The following is a 26,822-nucleotide window of genomic DNA, read 5'->3' on the forward strand; positions in this document are numbered from 1 at the left end:
CTCGATTCCTCCACGCAATCATTTGAGCCTGTGACAGTGATACTTCTTGCGCTCAAGAAAAAATGTGGTAGCGGCCTGACGGAGAACAAACAGCTTGTCTGTGAAGGAGCTGCTATTTAGGCGGCCGCAAAGCCCCTTCAGGCTGTAAGCGGGGTTACGAGGCATTTTCCTTTCGAGAGTGGATAAGGGCGGAAGGAGATGTGATGGGGAGAAGGCAGACCATCATTAAAAGAGCCGGTAGTACTTACAATCATTAGAGTCTCAGTTTTCTTGTTCTCAAGGGTAAGTTGAAGAGGTGGAGCGTCGGTAGGGGCCGCTGGTGATATCTCTCTGAGGCATTGTAGCACCGTGGGGTGTGCCACGAACAATGAGACCTGCTGAAGAAGGTAGGAGAACTGCATTGTGCGGATGAGAAAACCGTTGATTCCTCGTGTTTGCGTTCCCTATTGCTACTTCTCTTCGGCGAAACTCTGCCATGATTTCGAGGGACACAGCTAACGGGGAGAAGGATGCCTCGACGGTTGCGATTTGGATCCAGGAGACAGCGAAGTGGGCAGAGCATGGCTCTGCTTCACCAATGAACTTGCTACTGCATTTCGTCCTTCGTTTTGGCTCGAACAAGTGCGCCGCTTAACGTTTTTGCCGCGTGATTTACACTAGCCACTTCAGCGTCCAGTTTGAGATAGCGCAACTGCATGCTTAGTGCACGCAATTGGCTAAGACACTCTAGTGCTTCATTTTCTCGAGGTTGTGATAGAAAAATTTGTGTCGTCAAAACATTCTGAATGATCCGTGCCTTAGCAAGGGCCTCGCCCACCAACACATTTATATAAAGAATTGCTTTCTCGGTCAAAGGGGCCTGTTGCGGCTGTCGGCCAGATACTGCGTCCCTCGCAGTCAGAGCACTGGCCGCCTTAGGAGTCAACCGCCTCCCATCACTAAGTGCATTTGCCCTAAGCACGAGAGCATCTGCTTCTTGCTTGTATGACCACTTCAAAGAATCAACCTGGCTCTGCTTAGCCTCGAGATCATTTTCTTTTTTTTGTAATTCTCCTTTTTGCTGCTGCAAACGGAGCTCGACCAGATCTAATACATCAAGGCCAACACCGCCTCCCACTTCTCTCGCTGCTTCCAGTCCCCTCTCCTGGTCAATAAGCAATTCCCTGAGCGCTTCTACTTCTTTACCAAGGCTCTGCAGATCCGCAAGCTGTTCCTGGAATTTCTCGCGAGCTTCTTCAATGGATTCGATCTCACCCGAAGATAGACAAGCCTTTTCCTCCAATGTGGGGTTCAAGACTTCGATTTGGTTCTCAAGTGCTGCAGGGGGTCGGAGTAAATACTGCGTGCTCGTTGCGGGCTGACTCTCTGGTGTCTCGCCACCTGTACTTAGAGAAGGTTCGCTGCTTCCACCGGGACCGGATAGCGTTTCGACGGGTAGGGGAGCGGAGTTGCGCTGCTTAAAGCACGTGGCAATCAGGTATGCCAAGGCCGCTACCCCTGCGATGGCTTCGACGGCACTGAAGATGTAGCTAGGCGCATACTTGCGATTCTGGAAAATCCGCCGGAGTGGTCGCTTGAAGACATAAGCCGTTGCAGTAGTGTCCGTAAGGGCCTGAGAGGGAGGAATAACAGGATCATGATCCAAGGCTGACATGGTGCCAGGTGAAACAGTGGCTTCATTCAATGTCAAGATATCGTCGGAGACTTGCATTGTGTCTGTTTGTATAGGAATTACATATATAAGACGGGTACTTAAATTTGACAACTATGGGCGTGAGAGCGCCTGGGCTGCTTCTTTAGCCTTCTCCAGGTTCGGGCCACCAAGGATCAATTATTTGTCTTTCAGGGTCTATGAGACCACGATCAAATATTTCAATTTGTTGTGGAATCAGTTTCAAGGTATTGAGTGACCATGGAATGGATGATACCTCAAATGGTATTCAAGGTAGACCTCAAATCGCAATGCGGCAGAAGGGGCAGGACCCTCGGAAAAAGCTGCCGGTGTAGATTTTGGAACAAACAAGCCTAATTTGAGTTGGTCTCGACCTGATTGACTTTCAAAAGCAGTTCAGTGTTTCTGTCGTCAATGGCTCTTTCATGCTTAAATCTCGCATCTGGCCATGCCCCACAAGCCGCGCTGGGCACGGCCTCCGAGCACCTGAAACGCTGCCAAATCAGGCAATGACCAGCCTCTTCCATTAATTCATGTTTACAGCATGGCCATCCACCTAAGCAGAAGCATTTTAATCTACGTCATAGTGGGCCTCGCTTGTCCCATGCGCTTTCTTTTAGGCGTTCTACTGAGCGTCGCATTGTTGCACCACTGACTAGCCGCGTCGCTGTTTTTGTGGATTCACTATGTTGCCTAGGTGGATTGACTCGATGTAGAAGAATGCTTGCTTTTTGCCTGTGGGCTAAGGTACAGTGTGCAGCTCAGTGAGGATGCTCGGGGTCCTCAATGCAAGTGCGGTAATGCGTATCGCTCCTGTCCTATCTCCACACACACTTTAACTTTGTGCGGTGAGGACAAGGACAAGGAGGGATCTACGTGGATCGGATAGTTTCACCTTTACAGTAGATTATGATGCAGGCTTGTGCCTTGATCTCCTTTGCAAAGCCCAGACAAAGAGCAGTACATTTGGCAGCAACATGTGGCGTAACATAGGTACTCACCAACAGCAACTCACTCAGTGGGGAAGCATGATTCAGGGTGGCACTTAGCTTTGTAGCGCTCTACCAAGAGCGTCCATGGAGAGGTGCTCAATCTCTAAGCCTATATGAACGTACTCAACTAGGCTAATATATAACCGTGGCGTGCGGTACACTATTACAAATATTGATTGTGCTTACTCACGCGTATTGGCTTCCGTTACGCCGCGCTGTTCTTACTTATGTCAATAAACTGCAAAGTGCAAAGCACTCGTCGGCCCATAAGTCGCAAACTTTGCGGGGCATCGCACAGGCAGTGTTTCAGGGTGTTCATCTCCCTAAGCAAGCTAGCGCAAGTGCATGATCATCTGCATGACAAGGGGATAAGGATTTTATTCACAAGAAAAAAAAGGAGAAAAGGTTCTTCATACCCTGTGGTTTCGTGCTGTTCACGTAGGGTAAGAAAAGGAGCGAATAACAAGAAGTGCTTACACGTATATTGCTTTCGGCTACTGCAGCACTGACGTTTACAGGGCCAAGAAAAAGCTATCACCCGGAAACGCGAATTTGGCGTACACGCCCTAGTGCGCAGAGCCTACCTTCCTAGACCCGATGCGCTCCAAGTGTTTACGTACCATAGCATAGCTCCTTTCCCTGAATCACTAAATTGCTTTTGGTGAGGGTAAATCTTGATATTGCTACTGACGCCTGATTTACAGGCACGCAGCAGCCGGCCTAATCAGCTTGAAAACTTAGGATCACACTTGTATTTAGACGATGAGTCTTTATGAAATGTCTGCAGTGATAGACAAACAGGAACACGAGTTTTTTCGCTTCTTGAAATAGACTTTAAAAAGGATGATCGCAAAAGCTTGAGCAGAGCGGCCATTGAATTTGCGATCTGCATTCGTGTGTCGCACTTAGCACCCACTGTTGAACCTCTGTACCCCATCATGCTGAAAGGATTCTGGACAGCTGCTTGCGATAGCAGAAGAGATAGCCTGGAAGTATCGCGCGTCTTGGGTTTTTCCCAGCGTCATGGAGCCTTTAAGGTATCGCTAAAGCTCCATTTGTTGCGCTTTTGTGCTTGTTGCAAGGATTGTTTACAAGTTGAGTAAACGACAAATGCAGCTTTGGTGTCCTCACAGTGAATCTGTGCGGTGGGTCCCCTGGCAAGAAGGCGGCTAGGGAGAAATTGATTAGGTGCGGTCAGTAAATACATAATAGAACTGCATCATCAACCACTGAAACGGAACGGACTTTGTGCTCAGTCTACGGTTGACTTCATGCCGCGGCGGAGAACATGACATACGTGTGAGCACCTTTGGGGGCTGATTCCCGAAGCTCAGACTGTAGCGCGCTTAATTTGCATTTTGCAGCATATTCATGGTACGTATGGAAATAGGGATTTCGGTTCTCAGCGCCATATACTAGTGTAGCCTGCCTGCACCATAGCCATTGGCGGTGATGGAGGCACACCGGCGACGCTAACTTAGCAGCTACTACAACTAGTGCAGCACCCTATTGGAGGGCAAAACGACCAGGCCTCAAGGTCAGACATCAATAGGGAATCCAGTTTAAGGCATTGACGCAGTTTTGCGGAGGCCATCAGCGGGCAGACGGCTCCCACCCTGCGTACTGCGGCTGGTCCAACAGCGATGCAAAAACCCGAAGCAGACATTCAAGCACTGAGCTAACGAAGTCCTTGGCGTTGAAAGCCCAAATTGCCGCGCATGACTGCACAGCAACCCAAAAGTTTGCACGGTTGGCAGCTGGATGTTGAAGATACTAGAGTAGCTTTAAAATGGTGATGGAAGCGGTTTTGAAAGGCATCCCACTCTCCTGAGCGTCAGTTTCTAGTCAAGTCAGCCGCGGCAATCTGTCCTGCCAGCTTGCTTTCTGGTGCTGAAACAAAGTAAAAGGCTGCTGCAGCCTGATAAGTACAACGATGACTGGATTTTACTGCAGCAGGAGCGGTTAGTTGACGTCCTGTCCGTCCTGACAGGCAAGGTTTTGGTGTCCTATTGTGCCACTAGAAGTTTAGGTTTAGATCTAGAGCCAGGCACGCGGGGAAACTCTAATACCTGCATCTGGCGGCGCTTTGGGGTCGCCCGAACGATAGCTATTATCTAGCTGTTGAAGTAGATATAGTACACAGAAGACTTGAAGGCAGTGGACACACAAGCTTGCACACGTCGTAGCAGAATGGGAGGAGCCACCGGAGGAGAATGCTAGGCATCTATATGTGTCCTGGTTTGCTTAGGATATGGTAAATGTTGCACAACGTTAGACTTTAATCGCTTAGCAGAGATGGGACTGACTTTTCAAGCTAAAGGTACGAAGACTGTGATAACACTGTAAGCCGCCGTGAATTCACCACAGCACCGTTTTAGGAGAACAACTGCGGGCAAGCCATAACTATTCAGAGGCGGCTACTTAGTGCTGGATTCCAAAGAGCAAACAGCTTACAATGCGACAGACAGGCAAAGCTTCGAGAATGGTCGCGACCTAATAAGCCGTCTGCAAGACCAACAGGTCAACAGGCAGCTGCGTATGCTGATGGTTTTCGGAGACAGGGGTTGGATAGCAGGCCTTAACACACAAAAAGGGACAAAATACTTTCTGTGCGGTGACATCGGACACCCCTTTGGCGAGTGTTTAAATCCTACTTCCTCAAAAACAATGAAGGCAGTATCTGCCACAGATGCGAAAGCTTGGGGCGTAAGGTAACGTCGTTATCAGTGTGGTCGAAGCTCTAGACCGCGGGTTCGCGTGTGAAGCTCGGGCACACAAGGCTGAGACGCGAAGACGGTGAGGTCTCAGAGGCTTGAAGGTGAATCAGACAAGGCAAAAAAGAACTCGGAAACACAGCCACATTCACGTGGGTACATGGGGAGTCTCCTGCGCGCCGAGATGGTTGGCCCATGCGCACAGCAGCAGCCAAACATGCTAGATCTCCCTGGCTTACACAACCTAATTACAGCCCCAGACACAGGCGGAAACAAGCTTAAAGTTGATCTGGAGAGCAATAATGGAGAAGCAAATAGGGTAAGCCGCAGAACCACGATCCAGCCGGTAAGCTGACGTGAAGAGGAGCAAATCGCTTAATCAGCACCATCTGTGGATGCCGTGGACCTGTGCTAGAGCTCAGCGAGGAAAACTGATGAATTCCAAAGTTTGGCACTGCTGGACTGAAGAGAACTCTTAATTTATAGTAGGAGGAATATGACAGCCTTCTAAAAGAAATCGCCGAGAGCAACATCCAGAGGCGATACCACTTGGGAGACCTGTAGATCTTCAAATGCTTTAGAATTCTGTGGACAAATGGCACAAGCCAACGTCATGCAGGGAAGGCGAAGTATCTTAATAAGGAGCCAGCAGCAAGAAACAGCTTAGAGACCTGAACAAGGAGGTTATAATTATGAATTGAGGAAGTGAAACTTAGTAGAAGAGAGGCTCGGTCGTGAAGCGAGTACGACTGCAGCGGGAATACGCCAGCTGAATAATGAGTTTATTTATGGACGAGAAGAATTGATGCAAAAATGAGGTAGAGACGAAGCACATATATAAGGCAACAATGCACTGCGAAAAGCAGACTGATGGTTCAGAAAAACAAGGATATTATGTAGAGTGACTAACGCGTGAGAAATTGCCATACATGCCTTAGAGGCTTTTGACCATACTACAGTCATTTTCCACTGTGCAACGGCAGAAGACAAATAAGCCAAATTTGACCCTTCACAGTGCACCGTGAAGTTTGGAAAGACACTCACAAATGCCTTGGTTCTCAATCTTTGTGGAGATGCGCTGCGTCTTTGGTAAATCAATTCTCTTCTTTTCGCTCGCTTTAGGTGGCTAGGGGCATGCGTAGGTGCTGTAGTCCAAAGCTTAGGAGCATTAAGCTCTGCTTTTAGTTGATTTGTGGGCCAGACTTTCGTTGCTTGCGCTGAAACTTGTGGGAAGTTGACACTGGATACCACCGAGCTCCATCCTGGATTCACTTTTGATCAGCATGCGGGAGTGCATTTTCTGTACTCCGTTGTTGAGTCTGTTGAGTTTAAGCTGGCATCAAAAAGTTTCAGGAGTAGCAATTTATCACGCTTGGCACTTGAGACGTCACGAGCAGAAGACGCTGAGCACATAGCCGCAGTTGTTCCAAGCCGCCGGAGGATGGGCGCAATGCCGGCGGCAAGCCGTGTACGCCCGTTCCCCAAGAAGCACGAATAATTGGGGGTCAACAACGGAAGAAACTTGAGAAGGAATCATTTGCCACGGAGAACTATTGTAACAAAAACGCCTGTGAAGTAAATACCTGAAGGTCCGGCAGAATGCAGACGCCTGTTTTCTGGACCAAGAGTTTTAGGGGAAGGCGGGATCTTGAAAGGTCTGCACGGTAACTTCGGCCATTGGGGCGGGCTGCCATCTCTTCACAGAAGTGTACTAAAGAAGGACAGGCACTGTCTTAAACCGATGAGGCAAACGCTATCTTCTAATTGTCAACTGTCTCTGAACGTGTCACGCTTTGAATTGTCGCCGAACGTCATCAGTCACAGAACTACAGTGCCGGGTAAGGCGACTAGTAAAGGTGTCATGTATTTACTAAGTCGGGAAGAGGTTCAAGCTTGTTAAAAAGTTCGGAATGACCTGGACGATAAAGAATAGATATTGGCTTTTCCTCTTCTTTTGCCGCACCGCCCATGATCGTGGCGAAGAAAGATGACCCATCAGTTAAGCAGCATGCAAAGAATGGCGTCTCAGTACAAGGAGCCTCACGCCTTTCCAAATCTGCCTAAATACCAGAAGCTCACAGTTTAGGACGTACAATACATTCCACGGTGCCACGAAATTCATGACGGCGGTAAATGAACAGTTCACCAGATACGCATGGCACCCATCAATCAGCGCACGATTGCATTTCGTTTCTGTATGAGTTAGTGTGAGTTAAGCGTCACGAGTATCGGACTGAGAAGAGCCTTGAGAAATACTTCAAACAAACCAAACATATTTGTTCTAACCGTACATCTACAGAGGTGTATTCGTTTTACCTAGACGACGCTCCGCTCTACAGCTTCTACGAAGCTTTCCACGCGAAGGTGCTGGACGAAATGTTGAAAAGTTTCTGGGCCCACAAAAGTTTACCGAGCTTGACAAGGGACATTCCAAGAGTTCTTCAGTCGACTACCTCCGGCATATTGTGGCAGCGGACGGGATAGTCGCCTCTTCGTAGAAAATCAAGGCTACACAAATAGGCCCCGAACAGCTAAATGCCAGCATTCTACCAAAGTTCTTCCTTGTTACCGTCACCTACTGTCATATGCCTATGTGTCAAGAATTAGCCAATATGTTGGGATTTTTGTGGGGCCTACGAAGAAATAACTAAAGTTTTAGTAGAAAGAGAAACATGCTTCAGCGTGAAAACCTTGAAGCATGGTGGCCTGCACTTCACAACCTTGGAGATTCATGAGGTCATCCAGCCGTCTTCTGTGCTGAGAGCCGCATTTAGAGACTTTCGTAGGAAAAGAATTGAAGCATGATAAAGAACTGCTGCGCATTTAACTCGGTATCAAGATGGCGAATACTGTGCAGCGGGATGCGGAATATGACCGAGCTGTATCGGCCTTTAGGCACGCTCTGGATGCGCCAGGCTCTAACGTTTTTGCCACTCTGAAGATGCACACGAATCGTTGTTTGCTGCGGCACCGGTTAAGGCCAAAGTCAACAAGACCCACACGTAGTGTCGATCAAATGAAGCCTCAACTTGCTTGTGGGCTTGAAGACGTACTCACTAAAAACATACCCGGAGACAGCAACGTGGCCGCTGATGCGTTTTCTCGACCATCTGCTTTTAGTTGACTGATAAGCAAGATAGCGCCTTACCGGGAAAAGAGACTCATGGTGGTTTGTGCATGGCCATTGAAGCAGCCGTTGAGAAGGAGTCAGTCCAATATCAATCAAAGACCCTTTCACCTTCGCACACCAAAAAAAGCAATTCCCGATAGAAAAGCGTTTTCCTATTAGTGCATGCAACGATGTTCGAAGTGTGCAAAAGCCTTTTATTCATCATGAGCCAACAAAATGCAAACGATGACGGCGACGACTCAAAAGTCATATCGCGCATTCAAAATTCCTTCACACTTCCATATGGCTCATACCAAAGGCGTCTGGCGCCTTTGTTATCCCTTCAACAAAGTTCTGTCACTACTGTATCAAGTATTAAGCACATGGCCACCCTCTCAGAGGACACATTGTGTGATTTTCTTCCAACACAGGCCTACTGGTCTGGCGCGTGTAGTTACCCTAACGCATGAGAGTCGTTTTTTAGCGGGTGAACCCCTATAGAAGCCGCTAGATTACTTCCATCTGGGAGAATGTTTAATCGATAATGAGCGCAAGTGCTTCTCACCTTTGGCATGCCGTTACCAGTATTGCAAAGCGACACAATACAACCTCTGCGTCGGTGAATACCACCAGCCAGGCAGTGCACCCTAGCCCCTCAGTACTAATGAAAAGCCGGTCGACACCCTACATTCCTCGAAGAGCCTTCTGTTACCTCATTATGGGTTTTCACTTATGCTAGTCCCAGACTGCGGTACGATTTATTTCAAAGCGCTGGGTGATTGTCTACCGCAGATCCTAGAACATGCAAGCTTCTTCAGGCTCCGCAATCCTCAATCCGACAGAGCCAGACCGCTTTCTATATTTTACTTCAGCGTATCTTGAGACCTGCGCACAAGCATGCAAAGTGAGGAGTCAATTTGAGAGTCCTCGTTGTTCGCGGTAGATTCAGCATCAAGCCCACAGTTCCCAATTTTCCAAGCATGACATCTTTTTAGCATATTAGAGGAGAGCATCCATGTTACAAAGCTACACATAGTTGATGAGATTAAATTTACACGGTCTCCTCTCCTGAAGCGAGCCCTTTCGTCCTTGACATCGCAGCAGCTAATACTTTAACGACGCAAGTGGCACAGAAGCACTTTTGCAGACACAAGCCGCAGGAAAATGAAATTTCTGAAGGCTAGCTGGCTTCGGTGCCTACCAGCTTCACGCGTACGATTGACAGAGCCAGGCTCAAGGGGCGCCTCGTTCTAAGTATGCACAGTTCTGCAGGAAATCATCAAACATCCGTCTACAAACTTCAGCATCCTCCCCTCCAAACTGTAGCACCCCCTATTCTGTGTTTTTCTAATGCATTGAGACTGGTTATACCAAGCAAAGATGCATAAGAGCTGGCTGCAGTCGAATTGAAGGGTCTTGAACCAAAAAAGAGCTAGAAGCCCTACAGCAATGCCAATAACATGAATTGTGTGACCAGGGCATAGTCGAATCGAATGAGTTCTAATACGAGGCGTGACGTGGGAGAACAGCCAGAACTTGGGGAATGAACAATACCTTATTGAAACCTTTAGACGCGCGTACATACACAATCAGCTCCTGCTAAGCTGGAAGTTAGTTTGAAATTTTATGATGTAATCGGTATGTTCTGTGAGGAGTAGAGGGAGGACACGTGGGTCCATATCCCTCAACAATCAAGCAATCAAGCAAGGCCATTAACCCCTTCCTCCCTTACCTGGTGTACAACCCGTAAGGATGTCGCGAAGCTTCGTGTGGTTGCATCTCGTTGTCCAAATCTCAGAAGTAACGTTGCTTGGATCGTTGCCCCTTTGACTGACCTACCAAAAGTAAATAGTCTATGATGTGGATACAGAAGGCTGATGCAGCACCAGTGACGCCCATTGGCCACCTCGCAGCTCCTTCGGTATTTGCGCTTCCTAATTATGAGCACCATTTCTTACAAAGTGCCCACCCTTTTGACGCAGCTGTTGGCGCTACTATCCCGTAGCGGGCTACGAGTTCTCCAAAATACCATTTAATTGCGAATTTATTTCGTCTCCTCGCCAGAACCTAGTGGCAGTGCCCAGTGCTGGATATATAAGTTTTGTGCAGCGTATATTGGCGTTAAAAAGTGTGCACTATTTATATAGGCACTAGTGTACTATCCAGATCAAGCACAAGCCTTTGGAAAAACTTAGTGGAGGCTTTTTAAGTGTCTTTTTTACATGCTATACTGTACATTGGCTTGCGCATAGCTTTACAGTAGAGTAAAGGCACCATCGCCGCTAGAACGCTTTACAATAGGTCTTTGAAAGAAGTTGCTTGACTCCAGAGTGATTAAAAACCGTCAAGAGAATTTGTCAATGTCACTCAAAAAGAACCATCCCATCTATCTGACCTCACACCTAAACGGTCTGACAAGAGAAAAACTGGCAACTAAAGTGCGTGTTGGTGCACTAGCTAAGCACCACAAACCAAATTCCTCACAGCTAGTGAGGCACACGCTCACCATGTTACTTCTTATTGTGCTAAAAAAAACTCATTTGCAATGGAGATGATCTAGTAATAGCCCAAACAGTTATTAGATTCTCTGCTTATTCTAAATGGTATGTAGCTACGGTAGTCGAGAAATCCCTAGTGTAGCTTACGGGGCTACAAACCTGCTGGCCGAAGGGCTTTCACGAATCCCCAAGGCACCACCATCTTACAATACAATCACTAATTGTTGATGTAGTAATCATTCATTGATTGCATCAAATTCGCTGGCGGATCGTGCTTTCAAAATTCATGCATCCCTGTTATTGCCAAACTGAACAACAGCAGGTTTCAAAACAAAGGAAATACCCGCTTTTGTAGATCCCATCTGCTTTCAGCAGCATGGTTTTGCATGAAGCGCTTGCTAAAGTCATTTTTTTATAGTTACACTACAATGGAAAGCCGTATACGTCGGTCCTTCTGGTGGTATGAGGCATGTCCCGCGGCAGAGGCGTGTGCCTGGTCATGCCAGAAATTAAGCAGCTAAAGGCACATAATTATGCTTATCCCCTCCTATTTTTTAGTCTCTTAGTTCCTGAAGCGAATTTGCCTATAGAGTATATATTTGAACTGTCGGCGCTCAAGGGTCACTCTAGCATTTAGTGGTTGTCAACAAACAAGCATTCATGCCCACTTTATCCCTTTCCCCAGCTTTGCCACGGTTCAAGAGGACACCTTATTATTCTTAAACAACATGCAAAAAGCCTACAGATTTCCGGGAGTATTATTGCATATATGGAGCTGAAGTTTGTTGGTATGTTTTGGCATGCCTTTAGTACCTGGCTACACATTGCTGGTAAGAAGACCACTGCTAAGCAGACCGAAGCATATGGATACACAAATCTCGCCTAACGCGTCCTCTGAAGTATTTTTGGCTTTATGCTTACATACATACGCCTTCTTGGAGTGATTTTTTTCCGTGTGCTCAGTGGCCTTGCAGCGTAAGAGGCTGTTTGTCTGCTCGGTGTTCACTTGCAGCTTCAGGATTGCTTCTCAAACCCAGGTCTGGAACTGGACAGCCAAGGTCAGCAGCGCTCCCGAGCGGCGAAACAATTCAAAATCAGCTGACTAATGCGGGTTATTGTGTACACAAGGAATATATTAGCACTGATTTATGATTAGCATCGACCGGTTGTGCAAATTCAGAATTGAAGATTTGATTCTAGTGGCTCGGCAGTCTCTATGACGCACACCAGAAGGAGACAATAAAAGCGAAAATGATTCCATGAGGCCTAACCAGTTTGCGATTTTGTCAAGGACTTCACCTCTTTCTTTCTCTGTCGATGCTTCTCAAAAGTTGGAGGTGCCACAGAGCTAGCAATACTAGCTTCCAAAAGAAGGTACAAAGCTTCACGGATTAGAGGGAGGCTTTGTTTAGGCAAGTAACAAGCACAAAATAAAAACTCTATGAACAAAGATTTAGAGATGATTACTTTTAGGGCTAGTGGCTGGCGGGGCAAACCTAGTAGGGAGGTTCTAGTGACGTGGAGTGGAAAATGCCTACCTCAGTGAATGACAAAACACTAGTTGTGAGCTCCGTTCGCCTGCGATGTAATTCACAGCACTGGTCGGGTATGAATGATAGTCTTTACGTGCGGTATTCCTCGGGTTCCGTGCCATTCGCCTTACACCAGTGCATGATCAGCCTTAAGTACAGACCTTCGCCTATAGGTATTGCTTGAAATGTTTACGTTCATTGTTGTAAGGGCTCTCTCTACATTCAGATCTTTGCACAGGAACTTCCAGGTATCTTGTGTCTACACTCCGCCCTATGCCTCTTGTGGCGCTTACAAATTGACTATGGTGTGCAGCGGCTGTGCTCGAGTGCAAAGATTGTCCTGTGAGTCATGGAAACACTGATAGGCTGGTGTGTTATTCGATACTTTTTACTGTATTGACGTGTCGTCTCTTACCTTTCAGCTGAAGCATTATACACTGCACCGCTCTCAGGACAGCGAGTCATTGAATCGCTGCATTCATGCTGATTTGGTCCCTCGTCCGTTGTGGGTAAGGTTTGTGGGTCGCTTCCCGTGCTAACATTTACTTTTATTATTAGCATTTTTTAAAACGCTGATGCTTACTTGGGGAGTGACGGCAGGGAGGAAAATCTTCCGTTGTCCTGCGTGCAGTTGGTCTCCACGTACGGGTACGGATTCCGAGGAAGTGCTTTACCGAATTGAGGAGGGAGCAGAGAGGAGGTCTGACAATCCAAGCTACATGTAAACCCCTTTCCACAGTCTTAGTTTTCCGAATCAGTAAACACTTAATAAAGGATGTCTGCTTGTGTAACTTATTTATTGTACTGTTAGGAAAACACTGGAAGAGAGATGTGGACGTCTCCTTTAGGTGCTGCGTGCACTGAAGCTGTGAATGTTCGGAGTGCTATTAGGGTGCAGCAATGTCCACAATAGCTGTCCCTCTCCCCACATGTCAGCGGTATGCTGAAGGGACTAGGCAGGAGAGGGCGGGAGGTTTTGTGCAGAAACACTCAACAACTGTCTGTAAACTTATCCTGAGTACGAAGTTAAGTCTCATCCTGCGGAGAAAGATAGAGCATTACAATACACGGAAAGCCAACAATTTACGTTTTTTGGAATCTTGATTGGCGTAATTAGTGTAGTGGATAGTGCCTCTGTGGAGCCTAGCCCGCAACAGCTTCGAAGGTCTTTGTCTTGTGTGCGTGTTATGCATTTAGCAGGTAGCGACACGTATAATTTATCGCGCCTTAGTTTTTCTTTGAACACTATCCTGCGATGCGTTAGGTATACAAGCTTGCATGTGAAATATTTACTTTGTTTCGATTCTTAATTTTAGATAACTAGTGCAGCAGAAAAAGCTTCAGTGTAGGATAGCCTGCTGGAGGGGTGGTCGGGGTGGCCAATAAAGCACCACAGGCAAGGGTTGTCTTCCTTTGCTACCACGCAGGCATTTGATATTGAGCCTATTGAAGTGCTCCTCTAGTGGAGATACATGGGTTTGTAAGATGGGGGAGCATCGAATATGTGTGTGTGACTGTTCAATGCCATATTCATATTATAAACTAAAGCTTTTTGCAGTGAAAAAGATGTTTCCAGGAAAAAATAAGAGGCATACGCGTAGATGAATATAAACTGATGTGGACTGACAGGCGTAAGAGCTGAAACTTAAGGGTGGGTGCTGTTAGTGTTCGAGGGAAATGGGAGAACACCAGTTTGTTTGATGGAGCCTACGAAGATGGCGCCCCGGAGAAAGTATTCCATAGTTGTGCTTCATTTACTTTTCATTTTCTTGTGTTATTACCTGAATTTCTCTGTAGCTTATAATTTGGAGTCATTTAATTAAAATTAAGAGTTGGCGGTCTGTGGATGACATGCAGTGATACTGTGGCTACCACCTGGTCGGCGCTGCCGCGCATAAGTAAGCTTTTGCTTTTGTACCCTCGTTCACATCATTTTCACACTTTAGGAATTATGTATTTTCCCTCATTCCCTTCCACTAAGTCCTAGGGGGCCCCTTTCACTAGGGGCCCCCACAGGAGATCCGTCGCATACCCCGATTGGACAAGGGCACTAAACTAACAGCAGCAACATGGATCGCATCACTAGCACTGCTGTAAAAGAAAGGTGCCGTTGGGCTTCCTCTATTTTCCATGTGCGATCGAAACACGGGGATCTTTGGCCAGCTGAGGGAGGCATAGATGCTAAGACACTGGAGCCTCCAAGAAAGGGCCCCCGTTACAATTTATTCCAGCTAAAGACCCAGCAGCCCACAAGATTATCGCCATATACTGGACCAGCAGCAGTTAGCTCTGCTGCTGCTGCACTTCCGTCTGCTCTGCAGGCGAACGGAAGAGTTCGTTCGAGTTTGTTTTGCCTCCGGCCATGCAGCTCATGGCCACGCTCTGAAGCATGGGCTTCACTCGGGGGCCTCTGCCATCCCTTTCTTAATCCTGGTGCGCAGGAACAGCGGCGGTTTTTTGGAGTTGGAGGCAGCTACGGGTATGGGGCCTTCTTCAGGGGAGAGGCGGATGCTGCAGCACAGAGCAACGTGAGGCGCCAGAGACTGAAGGATGAGGAGACCCACTACACGGGTCCCATGACACTTAAAATGCCTGAGATGGTCGCAGCACTGGTTGCTGAGGGAGCCTTGCGCAGGCAAGTTTCCCACACGGCTTACTGGACCCTCCAGCGCCCGCAACGTTCGGTAACTACGAACGGCCGGACGCCCTTCGGCATCTTCTTACCTTGCTGGCATGTACTGTTCATGGCTTAGAGTGTGTATTAAGACGTTTTTATCTGAAGTAGGGCGTAGCATTCGTGGTGTAGGATTTCTGGTTTGTACGCAGCCCCTTGAAGCGACCTGGGGTTTATGTGTACCATCACCACGTTCCACAAAGCCCGCAGAAGTCCCTGGTGTATTTCTCTGCAACCACGCAGCAGGCTGGAGCTCCCGCTGCTGCTGCTGCAACTTCCATGCTACAACAGCGGGAAAGGGGCGTGGCAGCCCAGCTCATTCTTGACGGCAGGGGTGTCAAGGCCTATTTTGACCCAGAGTGGCCAGACCTGATGGTCAGGTAAATCGAAGACCTTAACCTCTTAATTTTTTCTGCGAATGCACAAAGTCCTAGAGTCCTTGCGCCTGCGAGGCACGTAGCATATCCCCTAGACGAGGGATGGTCGTCTGGGTGTACAGCCAGTTCCAAGGGTATGATTTGTATTCAGGCTTGGAGTTGGCGTGAAGCCGTTGGCTCTGCGGCGGTTGGCGGAACAGTATGCCACAAGAGCGCGAATTTTCATTGACAAGCGAGGTACGCAAGCCTTAAAGGCTAAATTCGAGGGAGCTTGGAGGCTGAAGAACCGCAGACTCTCTCTGACTCCGACCTCAATTTAAGCGGTGCACCCATATAACGTCATGAATTATCCCTATGGTTTCAAGAAACGGCTGCGGAGTAGGCGGGGTGTCAATTTGAGGGTCTTGTGTGCAGGTTTACTGCTGACTATTCACGGGTGGGACAAGCGAGCCGTGGGGACCCTCACAATGGAACTTTACCGCCATCTCAAAGCAAACCCATATACTGGAAAGGGGGCTCGCATAGCCTTCTATCCCGTCAACAGGAAGGTTTCAACCAAAAAGTGAATAGGGCCGCACTGAAGGTGCACGCAGACTCATCCAAGCATCTAGGGAAACAACTTGCTCCCTGCTTAAGCCATATGGAATCGTTTAGGCCAGGATATTGGGATTCCTGGGGCGTCCCTATGGGACCCCACAACTTAGCAGGCCAGCAGTTGTCGGCAGGCTTAGGTCTCATGAAAGGGGATCTTATTTTTAAAGCCTTGCAACTGCAACAGTACTTTGGGGCATATGCTGTTGATCAAGTCTTGAATGGTCCCTCTGGGGAACGTTGAGCTCAACAGCTTCTGCAGATGCAACAGCTGGCTAGAAACCCGAACTACTGCAGCAATTTCTTCGTCTGAACCCATAGGAGAGATGCGAATCAGTTGTTCCAGCACATAATTCAGACCGTTTGTGGCTGCTGATACTGTTGCCGCATCAGCTGCTAAGATTTGAATACTCTTTTTAATTAAAAGCTGCGCGCACAACGTGAATCCCTCTAGTCCCTGCAGGAGGCCCCTGAGGCCTTCTTCTGCTAGTAAGCGTCCTTCTTTCCCATTTTGGGGGTCCCACGCAGCGGCTGCACCGGAAAAAGAAGCACACGCCACTTACTTTCCATTAGGGCGGCCTTTAGCTATAATTCTTGTAGGGGGCTTATTGCAGAACCTATAAACTCACGAGCACCAACAGCACTCGCGGCCAATGGAATATTCCTGCCCAATAAAGATGGCACCTACCCACAAATATCGCGCACTCGGTAGCCTCTCTTGATATCTACACGCAATTTCGACCAAGCAGATAGTGCAATGCAGAAATCAGATGAGTCCAGATCTCATCGTTCACACAAAATTGTGCGCACAGATTATTGCAAAGGAAGCCATCATACCTTTAGGGTATCCAAGGATGTGCTTTTTGCTCCAGCAGTTTGCTCACTGATGGCCCCTGAGAGACAAAACGTCTAGGAGGCTGGCATGAAACTCGTTGCCCCTAGCACCATTCTTATTCGTTGATGCGCCCCCCTTTATTAACCCTGCTGCTCAGAGCTCTGCTCTCCTTACTCTTCAGGATGGCCCCCAGGTTACTGAGCCACTCTCCGTGGGTTCTGAATGAAAGATTCACGGGGTTCCAGCTCTACATCACAAATTCACTAGCACACGAAGTTCGAACGATTAGCAAAAAACCTGCCCGGTGCACCCTTCAAAGGCCTTTGCTTGTTAAAGGCTCACAAACCCTTTAGGCTCTTAGTTTTTGACGCCAGTAACAGCCCCCAGCCGGTTTACCTCCTCATTGCCACCCATCCACAGACGTAAGCTCCGTAAACAATCCGCAGAGGAATTAAGAAATGCAGCGGTAGCTGCTGCCTCTATTCCTTCCGCGTCATCACTTTGCTGAGAGTCCTTGAAGGGTCTCAGGACCTCGATACTTTGTAAATAACGGGACACGCAACAGGAAACCGCCTCTACGAGATGTTCCGTTGAATCCAAACGGGGGTTGCACCCGTGCATCGCTCCCGCGCAGGTCCTCAAAAGAAGTGCACCAGCCCCCACCAGCGCAGCTAGTGTAGTTCTGGTTTCTTTGTGCTGAATCGGATCTTCCTCTAGGGTCCCTACCAAGTGCTCCACCGAATCAGCCAGAATATGGACTCCTTGAAAGAGAGCAGAGGGAGGAACCAGAGAGGCCTGTGCCGAATCCACCACCTCAGCCGTTAGACTGACAATCAGTGAGTGAGCGCTCGCAATGCTCTTCTGTACCGAGACTTCTTGGTGCGGTTGCTGCCGCATCCAAGCAATCGTCCAGGCCAGAGTTTCTACAGCTGCAAGTACGCCCGCTACTGGTGTTTCTATCACCTCCAAGTGGCTACGAGAGCTCTCATCATCGTCTAGGTAATCAAATGGCCTGATTTCGGATGTTCCTGGGTCTTTCTGGGTTTGGCACGTCTCCAGCATTAAGGTCCATTCCTCAAACCTCTTCGCAAGGTGAGAACCTCCTGACAGGCATAGCTTAGCGTCCCCAGGACTCGGTTCTGCTGCTCCTCGCACCTCATGTGGCTGCAATAGGTGATCAAGAAGAACTGCCATTGCCCTCCTTCGCGGAAAGGCGTTTTCTAGAGCCTCCAGAAGCGAATGCAACTGTTCTACGGATAGTACGTTCGCAGAGGGACCCTCTGTGCGCCCAAGGGGAGGCGAGCAGCGGAGGTCACAAGCTGACATTTGAAGAGGAGCTGCGCGCAGGGAAATACCCAGAAGTCCTTCTTTGCTCGAGCGCTCAATTGCAGATGGGTGCCTCAACACTTCATTGTAGACCGGGAGCAGCCATGAAGGGGGTCCTCCACGGGCCGCTCGGTAGGCGCAGCTAACCAGAACCCAGAAGGCTTCTTGGGTGGTAAGGCGCTCTAAGTTGGAACCTCCGGTTGGGATCGAGGAGGGCTTGCACGAGGGATACGCCGCTACATCTTTCAACAGGAAATCCACGCACTGCCGTGCTATACTCAACGGCGCCTCAGAGGATCCAGAGCCCATGGATAAGCAGCAGAGTACAAGCTGTAGCAAGAAGCCCCGCGGCAGCGTCTGGTGCTACAACAACACACAAAGCAGCCACTCTTCAGCAGTGAGGCAAACCAAACATCCTGCTCTATTAAAACGGCCCACGCCCAGGAATTTTTGCAGTTGCCACAAGACTTACCTCAAGAGTTCCTAACTGGTTTACACCGATCTCCAGTAGCCGTCGGCAAGCAAATCCAAGGCCTCCACCAGTCTCCCGTGGCCCACAACCTGCCATCGACAAAGGCCTTGCAACTTCTGCAGAAGGCAGGCCAACCTTCTCCTGGAAGCCTTTTGATGGGCGCGCATGCCATCGAGAAGCCTCCGAGGCAATTTGACGCTGGAGGCCTAAAACGAGGGGCTGCAGCACTGTAAGCATCCCTAAGACGATGGCCTTCTGGTGAGCCGCCTTCTCTGTGTCTTCGATGGGGTTAGGACCCCTGGGTAGGGCCCACCCAGCTGTGCAGGTTTTGTCGACCGCATGCAGCGCCAAAACTTGTAGAATCCCTAGCCTATTCCTGAGGCAGCATATTAACCCACAGCAGCAGCCTGTGCAGGCTTTGGCACTGGATAGCGATGAAAAACATCTAAGCCCCATGCAAGCAATTATCAGCTGAACCCTGACAACTGGGGTGCCAGACGTGGAAGCCAAAAGTGCTTCCACCAGTCCACGATAGGCAGGCTGTCTCGCACGAAATATAAACCATCAAGCCGGATTCCTACTAAAATGGTGGCCTACGTGGGGACGGAGGCGGCTATTGTCCTCATAAAGATACCAAGCTCCTCGAGTGTCAAGTGCTGCGAACACACACGTGGCTCCCTCACGCGCTGAGCTATAAATTGCAGTACTCAAACAACTGATAAAGCACTGCACTACCCAAGGATGATACCCAAGAAGAATGCATAAACCTTCAGCCTTTCCTAGGAAAAAGCCTATCGCCCTTAGACCTTATCTGTGAAGCTAGCCGAAGTACACGTCCCAATCCCAAGGCACAGGAGTCAAAGTATCCAAGTACTGCAGCCCAAAGGAATATCACGGCGCGACTACGAAGAGAAGCATATTCTACACAACGGACAGGTAAATGAGGGAGTGCCTCGTCGAAAACAAGGTCAAACAGCCGCTGCTGTTGCAGAGCTTTTATGCCCCAGGCTGCAGCAGTAGCTGATGCCTCTGCTTTTGCTGCTTCCTCTGCAACGCGATGCTGCTTAGCTGGTTCTGCTGCCGCTGCGTGAAGGCGTAGCCTGCGCGCCTTCTGCAAAAGCTCGAGCTGCTGCTGCTGGAGGGCTCGCACGTGCTGCAGGTGCAGCTGAAGTAGATGCACCAGCTGCTGCTGCTCAAAGGAGGGCAAAATCCTCATAAGTCTTTCAACGAGAGCCTCGTAGACTTCCGAAGGCAGTGTTGTCATAGGAGAATCTCTCTGCTGTTCCCCGTGGCCCCTCGCCTGAGGCGTACCCGTAGTTCCACCTCGAAGCAGACACTGGGCTCCAGAAACCTCAACACACTGTAATCCTAAGGCCTCTTGAGGCCTTTCCAGGATGTGTAGTATTTGGTAACGGTTAAGAAGTGCAATGGGCTTGGGAACCCCCAACTGGGGGATAAAGACCTTCAGGCGTTTATCTTCCAGTTTATCAGGGGGCCCCCTTGAAGACGTAATTTCGTCTTCTGCCCAGGGTACTCCAGACAGCCGACACCAATCTGCATCGAACGCCTCCGTTATATCAAGTCGCCAGTCTGAAGGGCCCTCTGAGAACAGGGTCGTAGGCCTTGAGACAGTTCCGACAGGAGCTCCTGCGCCTTCTGCGTGCGTCACACGAATGCCTCCCTCCTTTGGGGCATCAAAAATACAGAATAGAGAGAGAGACTCTTCCCTAGTCTGTGGTCGAGGCTTTTCCAGTTGTCCTTCCGGGGATAAAAGAGGACCCTTCTGGTGTGATGCCTCAGGGGCCTGTGCCTGGCCACCAGCCTCGGAGAAGGACAAGTCCCACGTGCGTCGCCAGAAAGTGGAGCCACCAGGTTCCATCTCCTGAGTGGCAACAAACTTCCAGTGGGGTGCCCTCTGTACTTTTCGCTGCTCTTCTTTGAGGGCCTTCTCATCAAGATCAGGACGGGGGAACCGAACGCGTAGTGGAGAGCCTCTGGGGCACCCCCCGTCAACACCTTGACCCCTGGGGCCTCCAACAGCGGACTCCTCAGGCCGGATGCAGGCCCCTCCATCTCCTTCTTCGGTTGGCAGACACTCGGGAATTTCTCTAGGGGCAGGGGTACCCACCTCTCCCTTCAGCAGCCGCCGAAGTGAACGCCCTCTACGGAAACTGTCCTGGCGAGCCTCCACAAACACCCTAGTGGAGATCTCTCTTAAAGAGCAAGTGACGCCTGGGCAACTGCACTTCCGCAAAACCCTGGGGGCGAACCCCCTGCGTAAGAATACCATCTCAACCCGTGTCTATCGGAGAGGGCTATTGCGGAACCCCCATTACCAAGCCACTTTGCTTTTTAGTATACGTATGGGGTGAGCACACGGAAAATGTTATTTAGGGTGCTTCAGGTGGGAAAACCAATAAATCAGAGAAGCCGGGGAGACCCTATGCATCGACTGGGCCAGCAATACCAATGAGCAGCCAATGAAAACCTAACCTGAAAAGCCCTAGCTCCTTTTCCAAATAAATTCATAGAAATTTTTCGTCAAGAATACCGCAATGCAGGTCCGTGGCCACTAAAGAAGCCACTTATTAGCAGGGCCCAAGGAAGCCTAATTGGGACGCCACGTGTCCCTTGGGGGGCCCCTACAAGGAGCCCTATGGTGGCACACCTGGGTGTTCACAGCGGCCCTCTTCGAACATATCAGCAATACCCACTTTTAAAGCATAATCCGGCTGGATGTAGGAAAGCAAGACATGTGCCGCGGCAACTCCCGTCCTCGGAGCCCACAAGCGGGACGGGGGCCCTTGATCCTACACGGCGTTTCGCAACACCCGCCTGGTACAAAGGGGCTAGTAGCCACATTAAAGAACTGATAGAGGCCATGAGAACACCTCGACAACAGGACAGTGAGACAATACTACCTTTTGGGCAAAAGTTTTGTTGTGGTTCTGGCATGTCGGATCGATTCTGACGTCGACAGGGGTCTTGCACTCCCCACAAGAGGCCCCTTCCACACTGCTCTAAACACTATTTCATCGAGAGTACCTATCACTTTTCCAAACCAAACATGGCTTTCTGGGCTTGCGGGCGCATTGTGCTCCGGCTCATGCTGTTCCACGTTAGGGTCGCTTGGTTTTGGGAAGGACGTCACCGTAGGCGGGTTCTATGAAGCCGGAGTTTTGATCTACCGATAATTCTAATGATGAAGAAATCTAAAATATGGTAGTAATTCCAAGAAAGTGTACGTGTCGTGAGAAAGATCTCATCTACAGTTTAGAGGCCTGGATCCCAATGCTACTGCTGCTACAATTCAATTCAAACGACACTAAAGAAAAGCTTTATGCTCCTTCCTCTCCGTACAAGCAGCAGTAGTAAACAACAGGAGGAGACCACCTGGGAGGGCATACAACGGACCTACCGGGAGTTACCTTCGCCATCCTATAGGGTCAACATCCATAAAAAGAGGCCCAGTCAGTGCAGATTACGGATGCCCGAACAAAAAGATCCCGTTACGATAAATCTAGATTTGAACACTAGACGAGAACCTCGTTTTTTGAGTTTAGTTTTTGGTGGATCATTTGTTCGGGCGTTGATTGTTCTTGGACTCCTCACCAACCAAGTGGGGAAACACCTCTTGCAAATAAGAGAGGCATTCCTCTGCTGATTTCCCGGGATTGGCAAATTGCCAGATACGCTGCAACAAAACGAAACAACAAGATTCAATTAGACTGTTAAGAACTACAGAATGGCTACTTAATGCCCGTCTCGAGCGCCCTGACAGGGCCTCGCGGCATTCCGCGGCCCCTCAGGGGGCCTTACAAGTGCGCATGCAGCTATTCTCGGCAAGTGCCTTCAGTCTTTCAGGCTCACAAGCTCCACATTACGAAAATACCTCAAGATGCCCATCTAAGCTAGTTCCACGTGGTCGCTGTGGCCATGAAACGACCTACTTGCTTTTCCATGACTTCCCCAAGAATAGGTCCAGACGCCCCAGGTAGAGCACGAGCCACCTGCACGAAGCAGCAGTAACCTCAACACAAAATACGACATCCAGCGCAGTACCGCGGCGGATACTACAGCGGAGGAGAGATAGGGTGGAAGAGGCTCAACACTGAGCTCAGCTGCATGTGTGTGGGGTGAGACACACCTGCTTCCCATTGCAAAGAGGGGGCATACGCCAGGCATCCTGGAGGTCAAGAGCCTCAATTGTGTCTTTAAGGTGCACCATACGCCTGATTGCTTCTATCGCTGCCTCCTCCCTGGATAGCAGCAAACTGTCAAGTTCTCCCACATCGACCTCAGGAGCTACTTCATCCTCTCCTGCTACTGCTCCTGCAGCTTCTGCAAGCTGATCCAGATTATTCAATTGTCCAGAGACGCCCTTCGGTCCGCACAATTTCTTTTGTTCATGGACCTCCTCTCCAGTATCGGTTCCCCTCCTGTGCTTCACATGACTCTCCCCTGCCCCTTCCCCAGGTGTGTCAGCTACTGCTGTGGGAAGGGGAGATGCTGTTAGGGCGACTCTTGCTGCAGCAATTGACGCTGCAGTGTCCTTGTAGATAACTGCCCCCAGGACCTCAGCAGCTGCAAGAAGTAGGGCTTCTCGCCACTGAGAACCTACCTCCCTCACCAAAGTGCCCAATCGTATCCTCTGCTGCTGTTGCTCCTCCTGCCCCAGTGCTTGCTTGTGCAGGAGTAAGTCACTTTGTGCTGCAGTGTGCAGAAGTGCCGCATGATTTATCAAGCTTTCTGTTGCGGTTGCATCTGCATTAGGGAGCTTCCAGGAGATGGAGACGAGGGCTCCTGCCACAGGTCGAACACGGGGTCCTGTGGGGAATACAGCCAAGAGGCCCCTTAGGGGGTGCAGCACGGCTGCAAACAACAAATGACGCAGTTTGTCTTCTCCACCCACCAAATGGATGCCCTTACGCAAGGCCTGATATAGCTTTGTCATGCTTGAATATGCTGCCGTTGCTGCTGTTGTGGATCCCCGCTCCTGCAACTTCTGCAGCAAGGCCTCCCGAGCAAGGATGTGTCTCAGTGCAATCAGGCAGGAAGCCCCCAACGGTACTCCAGCGGAGGCTTCCTCCATGAGGGATTGTGGTTTCTGTGTGTTCGTAAGATGCTCAGCATAGGCCTTAGGGCCCAAACGAGACCTAGAAGTCCCTAAGGTGGGGTCTTCCTCTGATTGCTTGTACACTGTGAGGCCCCCTGCGTTTCCTGTTATCGCTTCCCACACCCGCAGCTGCAGCATGAGAAGTACTCCCCTTAAGGTCTTATTAAGGGGCCCCTCAAGCAGCTGGTATTGCTGCTGCTCGGCAGGTCCCCGCCCGTTTGGTACTGCTGCTCCTGTTGCTGTTTGCGCCACCAGCGCCTGCTTCTGAGAATCGCGTTTCTTATGTGCGATGGAGAAAATCTTCTTGATTTCGACGCCGATTCGCTCCCTGGCCACTTTGGCCATAAGGGCCTCATGAATATCAGGGTCTGCACCAGCGGCAGCAAGAGTCCTTTCAAGCCGGAAGTCAAGAACAGCCGCAAAGCGCACCCCCCGTAGAAGCCGCAGGGGATCTTCTAAGAGAGTGGTGTTAGGGGAAGAGCTGGCTGCCCTGAGAATGCAGTGCCTAATGTCATCGAGGCCACGTCCGAGCCAGTCCTCGACCAACCCCGTTTTCAAGTTGTAGAAAAGCGCATTACAGCAGAAATCCCTTCTGGCTGCATCTTGTAAAGGAGTGCCGATGGCTGTGGTGCTGGGTATCCTGCTGTTGCTGCAGTAACTTTCGCTTCTGAGATTGACCAGATCCAGAGAGAACGGATGCATCGTGAGGGTCGCTGTCTCCAAATGTTTGCTCTGAGCAGCGTTTTTCGATATGATGCCCACCGCGTGTGGGGATTTACCCTTTGAGACAAGCCATCTAAACGCAAACAGACACCTTGGCACTAAGGCGATTATTACCGACACCTGGAACACGCCCCTGCACGGGACAGAAAAAGCCATAAAGGTGAGCATCACGGAGAGAGAGCTTGAAAGGAACAAAACCGCCTACGGAAACAGATTCTCATCCTATCAACGAATAGAGATAATGCTGTGCAGGGCCCGGAGGTCAGGGAGACGGACAAGAGGGAGGACAGAGAGAGAGAGACAGACAGACAGAGACAGAGAGAGGAGTTGGGTAAGGTAAGACAACAACACATGGGCAGGGAAGTCAGGAAGAATAATCGACTAGAGTAGAATATTCAAGCGTCTACGAAAGGCACAAGAAGGAAAGGGCATAAGCGAACAAGTGAAGATTCAAAGCGGCATTGGCATGCCTGCTGATATGCGATGCCTGTGAATGGACTCAGTGTCTTCCCAGACCCAGTCGAAGCCAGCACACTGCATACTCGGACTACCCACGAAATCAACAATGATCGCGCGCAAATCAGCATGCAGTCAGAAACAGCAGAACCCGCAGCAGGGCCAAGCGGACGATCTCAACAACCGACAAGGCAACAGCGTCATACCGGTTAAGCAGAGTGGCGAATCTAGCTCCTGTAATGGAGTCAATAGCAATGTCGATATCCTGAGAAGGAATCCCTAGAAGCTTGTCGCGCACCCAGCCCCCAGCCGCCCTTAGCTCTGCAGCGAAGGACAGCACACCCGATTCGCTAAAGCGCCAACGGTGTCTTACACGCACAGCATACCACATAAAAACCAAATTAAGGCCCACAGTCGACGCGAAGCGCAGCCGAAGCCAACATAACGACGGCCAGACAGACAGAAAAACTGCAGGCACACCGGAATGCCTGGAGTCCGCTGCCACTACCTGGAGACGTTCAGAAATGCGCTGTGTGTGTGTATGTGTATGTGTGCACCATTGAGAGCATTTGCAACCAAAAATCACAGCCATACGCGCATGGGCTGCAGTAGTCCAAAGAAGACGTGCGGCGGCAGCATCCCCACAGTCAGGGGCAGTGCCAGTGGAAGAACGACGCAGCTAAAGCAACTACAGTGCACAGCATGGGAGAAAACAAAGCCATGCATGCTGCAAGATGGACTGCTGGGGTCCTTTGTGAGGAAGCAAGACGTACCAATATTTAGCTCTTTGTCTACTACACACTTATTCAGAGTACAAAAGAGTTCCTTCTCCTCCTGGGTCAGCTGCAGTGTCACTCCAGCAGCAACAGCAGCAGGAGCTCTTGCCGCTGCTTCTGCAACTTCGGAGGCGGATGGTAGCAACAAATCTGTCTCCTCGCCATTGGATGCTGCTCCACTTGCCGCTGCTGCACCTGACGCCTTGATCGCGACCCTGGACTCCTTCCGGGAGTCTCCCACTGCTGCCTTGGGAACCACTACGGTTGCAGCTGCTATTGCTGCACCTGAGGTGGGGACAGACGAAATGTGCCGCATCTTGAGGGGAAAACGTAAAAAGAACTGTGGGAGAGGCTGCAGCCGGACGCCAGGGCGTGAGGCCGCTGAAGATGCGTTCGTTGTTATTGTGCGGGGGGTCCAAGAAAGGTTGGCTACGTGAAAGCTGAACGATAGGAAGGAAGACGCAGTTCCCCTGCGCATCCGCTGGTCAATCCTGCAGCGGCGGCTTGTGGTGCTAATGCTGCCCGTACCACTACAGTAGCTGCTGCCGCTGAGCTCCGGAGATGTGGATAGTGGATGCGATCGAATGCAGTGTTTAGGAGTGTTATTGCTAAAATTATAACCTACGTGTCCCCAGTGTTTTGCCGTGAAGTGACTTAGAGGGGCCCCGAGGGGATCCGGCGAAGCCAAACTGCCTAGACATCTCTCAAGCGTCAGCAACAGCAGAGATAGCAGGGCTTGGCGCTTCATAGAGAAACAGAACACAAAACGACGGGAGACTTTAATTTCTTCTGCCAGAGCACACTCGGCAAAGACTCCGACCAGGCCCCCAACCTACTAGCCGCAACGATGCATGCGCAAGAGCAGCAGTTCGGGCAGCCTTCGCAAAGAAACGAGCCCCATACTACAGCGAGCAGGGCTAATTCTTACTCTTTAACTCATCTAGGATTCTCGTTTGAGT

The 26,822-nt window shown here is 49.8% G+C and overlaps 3 protein-coding genes across 3 annotated transcripts; 1 reads left to right on the plus strand and 2 right to left on the minus strand.

Annotated features, from left to right (window-relative positions):
* The first annotated feature begins 14,586 nt into the window (after window positions 1-14,586).
* LOC34618570 lies at window positions 14,587-16,134 on the plus strand. The gene is made up of 5 exons (XM_026334969.1): window positions 14,587-14,808; window positions 14,965-15,152; window positions 15,344-15,571; window positions 15,720-15,805; window positions 15,983-16,134. The coding sequence occupies exons 1-5, from the start codon at window positions 14,587-14,589 to the stop codon at window positions 16,132-16,134; spliced, it is 876 nt and encodes a 291-aa protein (XP_026190754.1).
* Window positions 16,135-17,351: 1,217 nt separating this feature from the next.
* On the minus strand, window positions 17,352-21,082 carry LOC113146738. Its single transcript, XM_026334970.1, has 4 exons — window positions 19,727-21,082; window positions 19,390-19,448; window positions 18,784-19,168; window positions 17,352-18,683 (listed from the first exon to the last, which is right to left on the minus strand). The coding sequence occupies exons 1-4, from the start codon at window positions 21,080-21,082 to the stop codon at window positions 17,352-17,354; spliced, it is 3,132 nt and encodes a 1,043-aa protein (XP_026190755.1).
* Window positions 21,083-22,366: 1,284 nt separating this feature from the next.
* LOC34618569 lies at window positions 22,367-26,179 on the minus strand. Its single transcript, XM_026334971.1, has 5 exons — window positions 25,861-26,179; window positions 25,294-25,408; window positions 22,940-24,704; window positions 22,743-22,802; window positions 22,367-22,486 (listed from the first exon to the last, which is right to left on the minus strand). Exons 1-5 carry the CDS (start codon window positions 26,177-26,179, stop codon window positions 22,367-22,369), a joined length of 2,379 nt encoding a protein of 792 aa, XP_026190756.1.
* Window positions 26,180-26,822: the final 643 nt, after the last annotated feature.

The sequence above is a fragment of the Cyclospora cayetanensis genome, unplaced genomic scaffold (genome assembly GCF_002999335.1).
Source record: "Cyclospora cayetanensis isolate NF1_C8 unplaced genomic scaffold, CcayRef3 CcayRef3_contig_55, whole genome shotgun sequence".
NCBI lineage: Eukaryota > Apicomplexa > Conoidasida > Eucoccidiorida > Eimeriidae > Cyclospora > Cyclospora cayetanensis.

What these genes read in the sequence shown, in the direction of transcription:
- LOC34618570 (XM_026334969.1), top strand. Translation starts at nt 14,587, where the DNA reads ATGGATCGCATCACTAGCACTGCTGTAAAAGAAAGGTGCCGTTGGGCT. An exon ending in TGGCCAGACCTGATGGTCAG is followed by an intron (nt 15,572 to 15,719) that starts GTAAATCGAAGA and finishes ATTTGTATTCAG; the next exon opens with GCTTGGAGTTGGCGTGAAGC. An exon ending in AATTTTCATTGACAAGCGAG is followed by an intron (nt 15,806 to 15,982) that starts GTACGCAAGCCT and finishes TCTTGTGTGCAG; the next exon opens with GTTTACTGCTGACTATTCAC.
- LOC113146738 (XM_026334970.1), bottom strand. Translation starts at nt 21,082, where the DNA reads ATGGTATTCTTACGCAGGGGGTTCGCCCCCAGGGTTTTGCGGAAGTGC. An exon ending in ATAGCCGCCTCCGTCCCCAC is followed by an intron (nt 19,169 to 19,389) that starts GTAGGCCACCAT and finishes ATGCTGCCTCAG; the next exon opens with GAATAGGCTAGGGATTCTAC. An exon ending in GAACTCTTGAGGTAAGTCTT is followed by an intron (nt 18,684 to 18,783) that starts GTGGCAACTGCA and finishes GTGTTGTTGTAG; the next exon opens with CACCAGACGCTGCCGCGGGG.
- LOC34618569 (XM_026334971.1), bottom strand. Translation starts at nt 26,179, where the DNA reads ATGCGGCACATTTCGTCTGTCCCCACCTCAGGTGCAGCAATAGCAGCT. An exon ending in AGACAAAGAGCTAAATATTG is followed by an intron (nt 25,409 to 25,860) that starts GTACGTCTTGCT and finishes CCTTCGCTGCAG; the next exon opens with AGCTAAGGGCGGCTGGGGGC. An exon ending in CTCTTTGCAATGGGAAGCAG is followed by an intron (nt 22,803 to 22,939) that starts GTGTGTCTCACC and finishes TGCTTCGTGCAG; the next exon opens with GTGGCTCGTGCTCTACCTGG.